A 15257-nucleotide genomic window follows, 5' to 3' on the forward strand; every position below is an offset into this window, starting at 1 on the left:
TAAGCTGTTTATTTCTAATCTCTTGGGTGGCCTATGTAACAATTATTTTATTATAACAGAAAATATTAATTCCACCTTCCATTGGGTGCAAGGGCTATCTTTATTCATCAGTGGCAATGGGAAACCTACCATTTTCTCAAAGTTTATCAGATGGTCGATAAAGGTTTTGTTTCCCTCATGGGTGAAGGTCATATCTGGAAAGAAATAGAAAGGAATCATTTACAGGTGATACAGCTGTTGAAAATTGCTTTAATTTCTAGTATAAATCTGTGTAAGTACAGCGAGAGGGTGCGCATTTTGGATCGCACTGCATAGGGGCAGATGTACTAAAAGCCTTGGAGAATGATAAAGTGGAGAGAGATAAATTACCAACCAATCAGCTCCTAATTGTAATTTTTCAAACAGCCTGTAACATGGCAGCCAGGAGTTGATTGGTTGGTACTTTCTCTCTCTCCACTTTATTACTACCTAAGGCTTAGGGGGTATGCAATTAGTTCCGATCATTTCGGAGCTAATAAATTCGCCCCACAAGAGAATTCAATTAGGGCCGTTTTGAAGGTATTTTGGCCGATGCCTTTTCACCTCTTTTATTAACTGAAAAGGCATTGGCGAAAAATGCCTCAGAGTCGACGGAAATGACCCGCATTTTCGACAGAAAACAAGTGGATTCGCCGATCCACGTGTTTTCTACCCCTGCCACATTTTTCGCCTAGGCGAAAATCCGGCCCTGCTATTGCATAGGGCGAATCTCCATTCACACTAAAAATAGCGAAAAAGCTCATTTCTTTCACATAGGCAAAAAGACGGAGCTAATTGCATGCCCCCCTTAGTACATCTCCTTCTAAAAGAGATGGGGGGTTTTCATGCTGGGAAAATACTGTCTGATTTTTACATGTAGATCTCGTTTTGTACTTTAATTAGCAGTTGAATTTGGATACTCTTCGTCCATTTAACGGAAGCTTTCAACCTACACAGGAAATACGCACTAACAGCACCAGTATAAAAGGAACATTTAAAAGAGCAAAAGGGATGGATAGCAGAAAGATCCTAAGAAGGCGGCAAATACGTTATTATCTCACATATCCCTCTTATGGTCCCCATACACTTGTGCGATGCCCCGCGACGCGACATCGCGGGGCATCGCACCGGCAGTTCAGGTGCGATGAAATTGCACCTGAACTGCCAAAGTGATCACCATGCGATCATGCGATAGATCGCATGGTAATCACGTGATGGGCACGTCACCGCCGAGTGGGAGCGGGCTCCGGCCGCTCCCGGCGGGTGCCCATTGCACATCGCAGTACGATATATAGCATGTGTTTTTAAAAAAACATGAACCAGGACCACAATCTGCATCGATATCCAGAGTTTTAAATTATATATTTAAAATATAAAACTACCTTTAATTAGTAAAGGTGTGAATGGAATGATTGGCGGCTCCAGCTTAGCCACAGTCAGTCTGTAAGCTCTGTGATTTCGTGATGGGTCCTAAAATACAAAACAGTAACGTTACGCAGTACTGTACATTTTATTCAATTCTGGAACTCAGAACAGGCTAGAGAGATGTATTTATATCATTAGCAGAGCTATTTATTTTTATTGCCCAAGTGATGTGACACAAAGCTACTCTCTGCATATATAGAGAGCGCAGAAGAGCAGCATATACCATCTCTGCCTGATCATATAAATGCTTAGCTAAAGAGCACATATGTGTGAGGTTTCACGTACGTTACGCTACACAAATTGGCGCAGTGCCCACTCTACATTAGCCCAAGCGGTTGTTTCCTAATACAGCATAAAAAACACGACTTCAATGCTTATTTCACTCACCATTAAATTTTCAAACTCGGCATAGATCTTCTTGAACTTGCTTGGAAGTTTCTAAAAAACAAAGTTTTTAAAACAAAAAACAAAACAAAACAATGTTATATATAATAGTAAAGTAATTGGACTTTCTCTACTATATCTATATCTATATATATATATATATACACACTACACAAAGTAACTGGCACTCGCAAAATCCATACAGTAACTGTCCCAGTGCCCTCACAAGCTGGATCACCAGCAATACATACACAGGCGATAGGTGCGGCACTCACGGAAATAGATGACAGACACAGTGATCTCGTATCAACGTTTCGGTTTTTACCGTCTTCAGGATATACTTAACAGATTAAAAACGCTTACCTTTTATTGCTACATCACCCAGGATGATGTAACAATAAAAGGTAAGCGTTTTTAATCTGTTATGTATATCCTGAAGACGGTAAAAACCGAAACGTTGATACGAGATCACTGTGTCTGTCATCTATTTCCGTGAGTGCCGCACCTATCGCCTGTGTGTATATATATATATATATATATATATATGTGTGTGTAGATTGGCACTCAGGTTTCAGTAATACAGCTGCCGGGGTGCCCTCCTAGAGTAAATACATGTGTGTCCATGTCCGAGACTACAGTCGAGGAGGCACTCCATCGGTCTTAGATGCAAACGTAAACGTGATTTATTGCTCCATAGGCCAACGTTTCAAGGCTCTACAGCCTTTTCGTCAGGGCGTGATATACAACAAACATGTGAAACAAACATACCTTATATACGAGGATATATACAGTATATTTCAAAAACCTGAGATTGAAGTACACTTTTAGCTAGCAATATATTGTCAAAGAGCCCTTAACCCCTTTGTCGTGCATGCTGCTTTTGCCCAGAAATATCACTTTGACATTTGATGAGTGATATCCCTTCTAAATGTCACTTGTCTTAAGCATTCCTGGAGGATATTAAGAGGATCTGATCCCTAAATCCATTTGACAGAAGCCTGAGCTCCTTCCACCGTCTACATCTCAGTCTGTGCATGTATTCTTCCCTCCATTCCTGTCCTCACAACATGACCCTGCACCTGTCACTGGCAGTCCTGTCCTCACTAACATAATCACACAAGTGGACCCCTCGCAGCCCTGTATCAAGGTCAGCACTACGCTTATCTCCTGAGACACTCTTGGCTGCTGATGACCTGATTCTCTAGAGGTTGTTCTATTCATTTAAATTTGGGGCCACCCCGATACAAGCAGGAATGGAAGAGTGATGATGATTACTTCAGGCAGACCTGTCAAGTGACACCTGTCCCAGTCCCACCCGTGATCCCACAATGGGCTCCTGTCAATTCTTTAACTGGACGACCAGATATCTGAGACAAGCCCCCCACTGCTTACTGCCAACATGTCCCGAAGCTTTACACTCTCTGTTTTTTAACAGACATGAGGGGAGGAGCAAAAAGAAACGGGGAGGAGCAACATTTCTGCCACTGCTACTCTTGAGGACTCTACCTGATTATAAAATGCCACAATATTCCACAGTAATACTCAATGGGGGGAAAAACACACACTACATAAAAATAAGAATTTACTTACCGATAATTCTATTTCTCATAGTCCGTAGTGGATGCTGGGACTTCTGTAAGGACCATGGGGAATAGCGGCTCCGCAGGAGACTGGGCACAAAAAGTAAAAGCTTTAGACTAGCTGGTGTGCACTGGCTCCTCCCCCTATGACCCTCCTCCAAGCCTCAGTTAGGATACTGTGCCCGGACGAGCGTACATAATAAGGAAGGATTTTTAATCCCGGGTAAGACTCATACCAGCCACACCAATCACACTGTACAACCTGTGATCTGAACCCAGTTAACAGTATGATAAACGTAGGAGCCTCTGAAAAGATGGCTCACAACAATAAACAACCCGATTTTTTGTAACAATAACTATATACAAGTATTGCAGACAATCCGCACTTGGGATGGGCGCCCAGCATCCACTACGGACTATGAGAAATAGAATTATCGGTAAGTAAATTCTTATTTTCTCTGACGTCCTAGTGGATGCTGGGACTTTCGTAAGGACCATGGGGATTATACCAAAGCTCCCAAACGGGCGGGAGAGTGCGGATGACTCTGCAGCACCGAATGAGAGAACTCCAGGTCCTCCTCAGCCAGGGTATCGAATTTGTAAAATTTTGCAAACGTGTTTGCCCCTGACCAAGTAGCTGCTCGGCAAAGTTGTAAAGCCGAGACCCCTCAGGCAGCCGCCCAAGATGAGCCCACTTTTCTTGTGGAATGGGCTTTAACAGATTTTGGCTGTGGCAGTCCTGCCACAGAATGTGCAAGCTGAATTGTACTACAAATCCAACGAGCAATCGTCTGCTTAGAAGCAGGAGCACCCAGCTTGTTGGGTGCATACAGGATAAACAGCGAGTCAGATTTTCTGACTCCAGCCGTCCTGGAAACATATATTTTCAGGGCCCTGACTACGTCCAACAACTTGGAGTCCTCCAAGTCCCTAGTAGCCGCAGGCACCACAATAGGTTGGTTCATGTGAAACGCTGAAACCACCTTAGGGAGAAATTGAGGACGAGTCCTCAATTCTGCCCTGTCCGAATGAAAAATTAGGTAAGGGCTTTTATATGACAAAGCCGCCATTTCTGAGACACGCCTGGCTGACGCCAGAGCTAACAGCATGACCACCTTCCATGTGAGATATTTTAATTCCACAGTGGTGAGTGGTTCAAACCAATGTGATTTTAGGAACCCTAAAACTACATTGAGATCCCAAGGTGCCACTGGTGGCACAAAAGGAGGTTGTATATGCAGTACCCCCTTGACAAACGTCTGAACTTCAGGCAATGAAGCCAATTCTTTCTGGAAGAAGATCGACAGGGCCGAAATTTGAACCTTAATGGATCCTAATTTTAGGCCCATAGACAGTCCTGCTTGCAGGAAATGCAGGAAACGACCCATTTGAAATTCCTCTGTGGGGGCCTTCTTAGCCTCACACCAGGAAACATATTTTCGCCAAACGCGGTGATAATGTTTCGCAGTTACATCCTTCCTGGCTTTGATCAGGGTAGGGATGACTTCATCTGGAATGCCTTTTTCCATCAGGATCCGGCGTTCAACCGCCATGCCGTCAAACGCAGCCGCGGTAAGTCTTGGAACAGACAAGGTCCCTGCTGGAGCAGGTCCTTTCTTAGAGGTAGAGGCCACGGGTCCTCCGTGAGCATCTCTTGCAGTTCCGGGTACCAAGTTCTTCTTGGCCAATCCGGAGCCACGAGTATAGTCTTCACTCCTCTCCTTCTTATGATTCTCAGTACTTTTGGAATGAGAGGCAGAGGAGGGAACACATACACCGACTGGTACACCCACGGTGTTACCAGAGCGTCCACCGCTATTGCCTGAGGGTCCCTTGACCTGGCGCAATATCTGTCCAGTTTTTTGTTGAGACGGGACGCCATCATGTCCACCTTTGGTTTTTCCCAACGGTTTACAATCACTTGAAAGACTTCTGGGTGAAGTCCCCACTCCCCCGGGTGGAGGTCGTGTCTGCTGAGGAAGTCTGCTTCCCAGTTGTCCACTCCCGGAATGAACACTGCTGACAGTGCCACCACATGATTTTCCGCCCAGCGAAGAATCCTTGCAGCTTCTGCCATTGCCCTCCTGCTTCTTGTGCCGCCCTGTCTGTTGACGTGGGCGACTGCCGTGATGTTGTCCGATTGGATCAATACCGACTGACCCTGAAGCAGAGGCCTTGCTTGACTTAGGGCATTGTAAATGGCCCTTAGTTCCAGGATATTTATGTGAAGAGACGTTTCCATGCTTGACCACAAGCCCTGGAAATTTCTTCCCTGTGTGACTGCTCCCCAGCCTCTCAGGCTGGCATCGGTGGTCACCAGCATCCAATCCTGAATGCCGAATCTGCGGCCCTCTAGAAGATGAGCACTCTGTAACCACCACAGGAGAGACACCCTTGTCCTTGGAGATAGGGTTATCCGCTGATGCATCTGAAGATGCGATCCGGACCATTTGTCCAGCAGATCCCACTGAAAAGTTCTTGCATGGAATCTTCCGAATGGAATCGCTTCGTAAGAAGCCACCATTTTTCCCAGGACTCTCGTGCATTGATGCACTGACACTTGGCCTGGTTTTAGGAGTTTCCTGACTAGCTCGGATAACTCCCTGGCCTTCTCCTCCGGCAGAAAAACCTTTTTCTGGACTGTGTCCAGAATCATCCCCAGGAACAGTAGACGTGTTGTTGGAATCAGCTGTGATTTTGGGATATTTAGGATCCACCCGTGCTGACGTAGCACTACCTGAGATAGTGCTACTCCGACCTCTAACTGTTCCCTGGACCTTGCCCTTATCAGGAGATCGTCCAAGTAAGGGATAATTAAGACGCCTTTTCTTCGAAGAAGAATTTTAAACTTTTACTTCTAAGCAGCTCAGGAGAGCCACCTAGCATGCACCCTTCTCGTTCGGGCACAAAAATCTAACTGAGGCTTGGAGGAGGGTCATAGGGGGAGGAGCCAGTGCACACCAGCTAGTCTAAAGCTTTTACTTTTTGTGCCCAGTCTCCTGCGGAGCCGCTATTCCCCATGGTCCTTACGGAAGTCCCAGCATCCACTAGGACGTCAGAGAAAATAAAATTTTAAACCTACCGGTAAATCTTTTTCTCCTAGTCCGTAGAGGATGCTGGGGACTCCGTAAGGACAATGGGGTATAGACGGGCTCCGCAGGAGACATGGGCACTATAAAGAACTAGTATGGGTGTGCACTGGCTCCTCCCTCTATGCCCCTCCTCCAGACCTCAGTTAGAGAACTGTGCCCAGAGGAGATGGACAATATGAGGAAAGGATTTTGTTAATCTAAGGGCAAGATTCATACCAGCCCACACCAATCATACCATATAACCTGCAATATATGCAACCAGTGTTCAGTATGAATAAAACCCAGTATCAGTCAAAGACCGATTCTAACTGTAACATAACCCTTATAAAAGCAACAACTATATACAAGTCTTGCAGATGTAGTCCGCACTGGGACGGGCGCCCAGCATCCTCTACGGACTAGGAGAAAAAGATTTACCGGTAGGTTTAAAATCTTATTTTCTCTTATGTCCTAGAGGATGCTGGGTACTCTGTAAGGACCATGGAGTTTATACCAAAGCTCCCAACCGGGCGGGAGAGTGCGGATGACTCTGCAGCACCGACTGAGCAAACGCAAGGTCCTCATCAGCCAGGGTATCAAACTTGTAGAATTTTACAAAAGTGTTTGAACCCGACCAAGTAGCTGCTCAGCAAAGCTGTAATGCCGAGACGCCTCGGGCAGCCGCCCAAGAAGAGCCCACCTTCCTAGTGGAATGGGCCTTTACTGAATTAGAGCCTGCTGAATCGTGTTATAGATCCAGCGAGCAATAGTCTGCTTAGAAGCAGGAGCGCCAACCTTGTTGGCCGCATACAGGACAAACAGAGCCTCTGTTTTCCTAACCCTAGCCGTCCTGGCTACATAAATCTTTAAGGCCCTGACTACATCCAGGGACTCGGAGTCCTCCCAGTCCCCCGTAGCCACAGGCACCACAATAGGTTGGTTCATATGAAATGAAGAAACCACCTTAAGCAAAAATTGAGGACGTGTCCTCAACTCTGCTCTATCCACATGGAAAATCAAATAGGGGCTCTTGTGGGACAAGGCCGCCAATTCGGATACCCGCTTTGCAGATGCCAAGGCCAATAACATGACCACCTTCCACGTGAGAAATTTTAATTCCACTGTTTGAAGAGGTTCAAACCAGTGAGATTTCAGGAAACTTAACACCACGTTAAGGTCCCACGGTGCCACTGGGGGCACAAAGGGGGGCTGGATGTGCAGCACTCCCTTCACAAACGTCTGGACTTCTGGGAGAGAAGCCAATTCCCTCTGGAAGAATATAGATAGGGCCGAAATCTGTATCTTAATGGAGCCTAACTTCAGGCCCATATCCACTCCTGTCTGTAGAAAGTGGAGAAACCGGCCCAGATGGAATTCTTCCGTAGGAGCATTCCTGGCTTCACACCAAGATACATACTTCCTCCAGATACGGTGATAGTGCTTTGCCGTCACCTCCTTCCTAGCCTTTATCAGAGTAGGGATGACTTCCTCCGGAATACCTTTCCCAGCTAGGATTCGGTGTTCAACCGCCATGCCGTCAAACATAACCGCGGTAAGTCTTGGAACACACATGGCCCCTGCTGTAACAGGTCCTCCCTGAGAGGAAGAGGCCACGGATCTTCTGTGAGCATTTCCTGAAGATCTGAGTACCAGGCCCTTCGAGGTCAATCTGGAACAATGAGTATTGTCTGCACTCTTCTTTGTCTTATGATTCTCAATATTTTTGAGATGAGAGGAAGAGGAGGAAACACATAGACCGACTGAAACACCCATGGTGTCACTAGGGCGTCTACTGCTACTGCCTGAGGGCCCCGTGACCTGGCACAATACCTCCGAAGCTTCTTGTTGAGGCGTGACGCCATCATGTCTATTTGAGGAATTCCCCAACGACTTGTTATCTCTGCAAAAACTTCTTGATGAAGTCCCCACTCTCCAGGATGGAGATCGTGTCTGCTGAGGAAGTCTGCTTCCCAGTTGTCCACTCCCGGAATGAAGACAGCTGACAGAGCGCTTACGTGATTTTCCACCCAGCGAAGAATCCTGGTGGCTTCCGCCATCGCCACTCTGCTCCTTGTCCTGCCTTGGCGGTTTACCTGAGCCACGGCTGTGACGTTGTCTGATTGAATCAGAACCGGTAGGTCGCGAAGAAGATTCTCCGCTTGTCGTAGGCCGTTGTATATGGCCCTCAATTCCAGTATGTTGATGTGTAGACAAGCCTCCTGGCTTGACCACAGTCCCTGAAAATTTCTTCTTTGTGTGACTGCTCCCCATCCATGGAGGCTCGCGTCCGTGGTCACCAGAACCCAGTCTTGAATGCCGAACCTGCGACCCTCTAGAAGGTGAGCACTCTGCAGCCACCACAGGAGAGACACCCTGGCCCTGGGGGACAAGGATATTTTCTGATGTATTTGTAGATGGGACCCGGACCACTTGTCCAGAAGGTCCCACTGAAAAGTCCTCGCATGAAACCTGCCGAAGGGGATAGCCTCGTAGGCTGCCACCATTTTCCCCAGAACACGAGTGCATTGATGAACAGACACTCTTTTTGGTTTTAGCAGGTCTCTGACCATGTTCTGGAGATCCTGGGCTTTTTCCAATGGGAGAAAAACCCTCTTTTGTTCCATTTCCAGAATCATGCCTAGGAATATAGCCGAGTCGTTGGAACCAATTGTGACTTTGGCAGATTGAGAATCCAACCGTGCTGTTGCAGCACTTTCAGGGAGAGCGACACGCTCTTCAGCAATTGGTCTCTCGATCTTGCCTTTATCAGGAGATCGTCCAAGTATGGGATAATTGGTGAAAATCCTCGGGGCCGTGGAAAGTCCAAACGGCAATGTTTGAAACTGACAGTCCTGTACAGCGAATCTCAGGTACTGACTAGATTGCTTAGATTTTAAGCACGGATCTGTTGTGTGTATGCCCCCCAGTGAGCATTCCCCCCCCCCCCCTTCCTCGCTCAGCACATCACGCTGTGCTGAGCGGGGGGGGGGAGATGTGTGCTGAGCGGTCTGTGTTAAGATCGCTCAGCACACATCTCTCCTGTCAGTACTGGCCTTAAGACAAAATGATATATGAGGCTTAGAACAGAACAAACGTAGAGCATGCTACTGAACAAACCAAACACATATAGCCCATATTACTCTATATATTAAATGGTGGCATATAAAACTATATAGCAAATTGGTAACCTGGGAGCCTGTGAGGGTGTATTGGCATATAGGGGGTAATTCAGAGTGGATCGCAGCAGCAAATTTGTTAGCAGTTGTGCAAAACCATGTGCACTGCAGGGGGGGGAGGGGGGGGGCAATATAACGTGCAGAGAGGGTTAGATCTGGGTGGGTTATTTTGTTTCTGTGCAGAGTAAATACTGTCTGCTTTATTTTTACACTGCAATTTAGATTTCAGTTTTAACACACCCCACCCAAATCTAACTCTCTCTGCACGTTATATCTGTCCCCCCTGCAGTGCACATGGGCCCTCATTCCGAGTTGTTCGCTCGTTATTTTCCTTCGCATCTGTGCGATTTTCCGCTAACTGCGCATGCGCAATGTTCGCACTGCGGCTGCGCCAAGTAAATTTGCTAAGAAGTTTGGTATTTTACTCACGGCATTACGAGGTTTTTTCATCGTTCTGGTGATCGTAGTGTAATTGACAGGAAGTGGGTGTTTCTGGGCGGAAACTGGCCGTTTTATGTGAAAAAAATGCTGCCTTTTCTGGGAAAAACGCGGGAGTGGCTGGAGAAACGGGGGAGTGTCTGGGCGAACGCTGGGTGTGTTTGTGACGTCAAACCAGGAACGACAAGCACTGAACTGATCGCACTGGAAGAGTAAGTCTCGAGCTACTCTTTTCGCAATATTGCGAATACTTCGTTCGCAATTCTGCTAAGCTAAGATTCACTCCCAGAGGGCGGCGGCTTAGCGTGTGCACTGCTGCGAAAAGCGGCTAGCGAGCGAACAACTCGGAATGAGGGCCATGGTTTTGCCCAACTGCTAACAAAATTCCTGCTGCGATCAACTCTGAATTACCCCCATTGTCTCTATAATGGTATTAGAGGCATATGAAGAAACAGTTGGTTATTACATAGACTATTTGACATTTATATTGTTGCCATATCCTGAGTTTTACATATTTTCTTTTTAAAAACATAGTATATTATTTTCACCTTTATACTGCTGAAAGTAGTTGTTTTCACCACGCCATGCATGTCAAAGGTATATGTTTTTTTATAAAGTGTACCGTGTGGTTTATTCTTTCTATATGTTTGCATTGCGGCTAATGACCATTAGAAGATTACCAAAGGTCGGAGTGATTGTATAATACATTTTAAACAATTGATATCTGCATTCACTCATACCATTGAGCTCTGCAGCTCCATTTTCTATAGCTCATACAGTGTCATGACATTGTCTTTTCCCCATGGTTCTGTGCCAGAGTTACACAGCTTAATCCGCCCTTGCTAGTGATGCATAAATGGCTTTATTATACAACAGTGTATGTTGTCAGTTGCACAATAGTGCTTTAGCTATAGCTAAGGATGCAGTACAGAATACACTTTCATCTATCCCTATGCAACCATTGCTCTACCCTATAGCTATAGAAAGCGGGGCTGCAGAACTCAATGGTATGGGTGAATGCAGATATTAATTGTTTTTGTATTGGACCGTGTCACTGAATGCCTTTCTGCCATTTCATCTTGGATGACACCTCGCCACCTCAACCTTAATATTTCCAAAACAAAATTAATTATATTTCCACCGGCCAATAGTAGTTACCAACCTTATATCTCATATCTCATATACCCTGCACCACAAGCTCACTGCCTAGGTGTCACTCTTGACTCTGAACTGTCCTTTGTTCCCCACATTCAATCTGTCTCAAAATCATGTTACATATATCTAAGAAACATATCCAAAATACGACCATATCTTACACAACACACTGCAAAAACTCTAATCCATGCATTGATTATTGTAAGAGTCTCCTGACTGGTCTTCCCAAAAATAGGCTCTCGCCACTACAATCCATTTTAAATGCAGCTGCAAAGCTGATTTTCCTCGCTAGACATTCATCATCTGCAGATCTGCTCTGTCAGTCCCTCCATTGGTTACTGGTATTCTACCGTATTCAATGTAAAATACTTTTACTTACATACAAGGCTATTAACCAAATTGCGCCAACATACATATCTTCACTCATCTCACAATATTTCCCTAGCCAACCTCTCCGCTCTACACAAGATCTGCGTCTCTCATCCACACACATTTCCTACTTGCACTCAAAATTACAGGACTTTATCTGGGCTGCGCCCACTCTGTGGAATGCCCTCCCACGCACAATAAGACTCTCCGCTAGTCTCAAAACCTTCAAGCGTTCCCTGAAAACTCACCTCTGCAGGCAATCTTATCAAATTCTGGACCCACCCAAATAAACTTTAATGCCTCACTATCTACTTACATCCCCTCTGTACAGTCCACACATAACCTCACATATTTTGTCTTTCTTCACTCTCACACCCTCCTGACCCTTGGCCAACATTGCTGTGTGACCATATCATACAGCCCATTAGGAACCTTTGCAAGCTGGTGGATCATTATACAAAAGGCAGCATCTACCCTTGTGTATCAATGCCTATGTCCCTATAGATTGTAAGCTTGTGAGCAGGGCCTCTGTACCTCTATGTCTGTCTGTTTTTACCCAGTTTTGTTCTGTTACTGTTGTTCCAATTGTAAAGTGCAACGGAATATGCTGCGCTATATAAGAAACTGTAAATAAAAATAAATAATACCCACAGTGTCACAGCTGAACTCTTCTGAATGCGTCAGGGGCAAACAAAGGTAATTTTCCAAATGCTTGGTTTTATAGCGAGTGTGTCCAGGCATAAAGAGGACAGTATCTTCTTTCTGCATATTGTCGCTGTACTGTAGTACAATTGTCACCTATTATATACTACTGCTGTTGTGGTTATGATTCAGCCACTCTTCATGGGGGTTTCTGGTCAACTGGAAACTGCCCCTGCATTTGCCTATGTTCTTGGAGGGGGTGGTCTTCTGTATGCCGAATGTCGGGATCCCGGCGCACAGTATACCGGCGCCGGAATCCCGACACCCGGCATACCGACAACTATTCTCCCTCGTGGGGGTCCACGACCCCCCTGGAGGGAGAATAAAGTAGTGTGGCGCGCATAGCGCGCCACGTGCCCGCAGCGTGGCGAGCGCAGTGAGCCCGCATGGGGATCCTTTGCGCTCGCCACGCTGTCGGTATGACGGCGGTCGGGCTCCCGGCGCCGGTATGCTGGTCGCCGGGAGCCCGAGCGCCGGCATACCGTACGACACCCCTTGGAGGAATACAGGCAAAATTCATGGGTTCTGGACGGGATCAGTATGAAATACCTCCAATCAAAATCCCTATGGTCGAAATCCCGACAGCAATTGACTGATGGTCAAAATCCCGACATGGACAAAATACCGACATTTAAAATACCGACATGTAAAATTCCGACAGGTCAAAATACTGAAATGTGTTTTTTTGTGTCTATGTCGACATAGGTCGACACGGACACCCTATAAGTGTGCCGCGTCCCCTCGCATGGCTCGCTGCGCTCGCCATGCTTCGGGCACTATTATATTCCCCTTCCAGGTCCACTGGGATGGTAAAGTATGAACAAGTCAGTTTCAATGAAAAAATCATGAAAAACTCATGTCGGCATTTTGACCTGTCGGCATTTTACATGTCAGTATTTTGCTGTCGGGATTTTGACCGTCTGGATTTTGATTGGAGGTAAATTGACTGCATCCCTTCTGGACAGTGGATGGTATCGGGAACATTCCCTGAATATGATTGAATGTCTCTGTGTATCCCATACACCTATGCCTTATTCAAGTATGAGTTTTTCATTAATGCATTAATAAAAGATATTGGTGTAATAATAATTTTATCTAATTGTTGTTTTAATACACTATTGTGAACTTTCTCCATTTTTATTCGGTGGAACACCTGTATTTCCATTCTGAGATATGGACGGATCCATCTTTTGGCTTGCAGTATCTATGACCACTGATTGACAGGCTCTCTTGGGCGTCTTTGTGTCAGCGCATTACCAAACGGGTTTGAACCATTCATAATGTTTAATAGCACCTTCTATCACCATATATGTTGATTGTTTATCCCAACGGGTTAGGTACAGTTTCCCGGCGGTCAGAATACTGATACCGGGATCCTGACCTCCAGAATGCCGGCAGGGGGGCGAGTGCAACGAAGCCCCTTGCACTCGCCACAGGTTCTATTCCCACTCCATGGGTGTCGTGGACACCAAGGAGTGGGAATAGCTGTCGTGGTACTGCCGGCGTTCTGGCGGTCGGGATCCCGGCGTCGGTATTCTGATTGCCGGGATCCCGACCGCCGGGATCCTGACTACATCCCGTTTTAAGGTTATATACTATATGATTTCTCTTTTTTTATGATACCTTTGTCATCTGAAAACTTTACTCAGAAGTGACCAGACATTGGAAGGGAATTCCTATTCATTTCTCATTATTCACAGCCGCAGAGCCAAGCTATAACCTATCTTTCACGCACTGAAACATTCACAAGTCTTCTAATAAGGTAAACGGTTGAATCTTTGTCACGGTGTAGGTACCAGATTCATACTATATTTACAGCAACCAGAGCACTTGTAACACGTTACATTGGTAATTATACATTACCATGCTAAGGGCTGGACAGAGAGAACGTAGCTCAGTTAGGCCTCCTGAGATAGAAGAGCCAAGGTTGACTTTGATCAACGTAACCAGATTTGATCAGATTTGTGAATAGAATTTCAGCTAGTGTTTGTGATCGCCAGAGTCATTCGCCAAGGCCACCCATTTGTGACAGCACAGGCTTCCAACTGCCATCTACATCCTAGCTACGGTGGCCTTGGTTAATGCCATCAAATTGAAATTGATTAGATATTGGCATACAGGCTTATCTAAGCACTCTTCTAGCAAAGTCCCACATATACATATCTTGGGACTCAACTGAGGTATCTCTACCCCTGTTCTATGAATACTCTCTCTCACGGATAATCAAGACCTTTAAACCCCAGGGACAGGTTGATTCTGTAGCATTTCCACTATTTGGACAGCCAATGTTTCCCTTTCTCATTCTATATAGTCTAACGCTATGTAAAAATTTACAAATGTATTTGTTAACATCTCGCATAGAATGTAGCATCTGTGGTGCATCCCAGCATGAGATTCCCAGAGAACTTCTCAGGTAGGGACAATTAGGCTGAAGAGATGAGAATCTGGAGGCAGCAGTGGAAACAGGTGCAGCTGAAGTGTCTACAGAAGCACTATGTACAGTGGGGCCTGACAGAACAGGTGGTGGTACTGCAGTATGAAGGGCCAGCACTTGATCCTGAAGTTGCACGTGCCTCCCTTGTAGGTCCTTAATGGCAGGTTTAAGGCCTGTGCTTTGTTGTGAGAAAGAAGTCAGGACTTTAGGGCAAGTACGTAATGATGAAGATGACCAGTAGCAAACGAGGTGTGCACATACTCAGATACTCTGCATACTGGAAAATATACGCTGTTTTCCTATGACTGCAGGTCAGGAACAACATACTCCAGATGGACAACCAACTGTAAATCTGGGTGGGTTTGTAAAGCCCTGCAGTCGCCAGTCAAATATACAGGACTCTAGGGAAGGGCAGTATAAGAGAGGAGCGGGCCCTTGTGCAGAATCCGTGCGGGTCCCCTCCTCTCTGGTAGCGCAGTTGACTCTTGCTTTGTGCAAGAAAAAA

The 15257-nt window shown here is 45.9% G+C and overlaps 1 protein-coding gene across 3 annotated transcripts in view; it reads right to left on the reverse strand.

Annotated features, from left to right (window-relative positions):
* RAPGEF4 (Rap guanine nucleotide exchange factor 4) overlaps positions 1–15257 on the reverse strand; it is a 626758-nt gene that overhangs the window by 27103 nt on the left and 584398 nt on the right. For all 3 annotated transcript variants that reach the window (XM_063933451.1, XM_063933450.1, XM_063933452.1), the window contains 3 exons: positions 1831–1881; positions 1401–1488; positions 130–194 (listed from right to left, as the gene is read on the reverse strand). In XM_063933451.1, coding sequence (XP_063789521.1) covers positions 130–194; positions 1401–1488; positions 1831–1881 — 204 coding nt within the window. The remainder of the gene's footprint in view (positions 1–129; positions 195–1400; positions 1489–1830; positions 1882–15257) is intronic.

This window comes from Pseudophryne corroboree, chromosome 7 (assembly GCF_028390025.1).
Source record: "Pseudophryne corroboree isolate aPseCor3 chromosome 7, aPseCor3.hap2, whole genome shotgun sequence".
In the NCBI taxonomy this organism is placed as follows: domain Eukaryota; kingdom Metazoa; phylum Chordata; class Amphibia; order Anura; family Myobatrachidae; genus Pseudophryne; species Pseudophryne corroboree.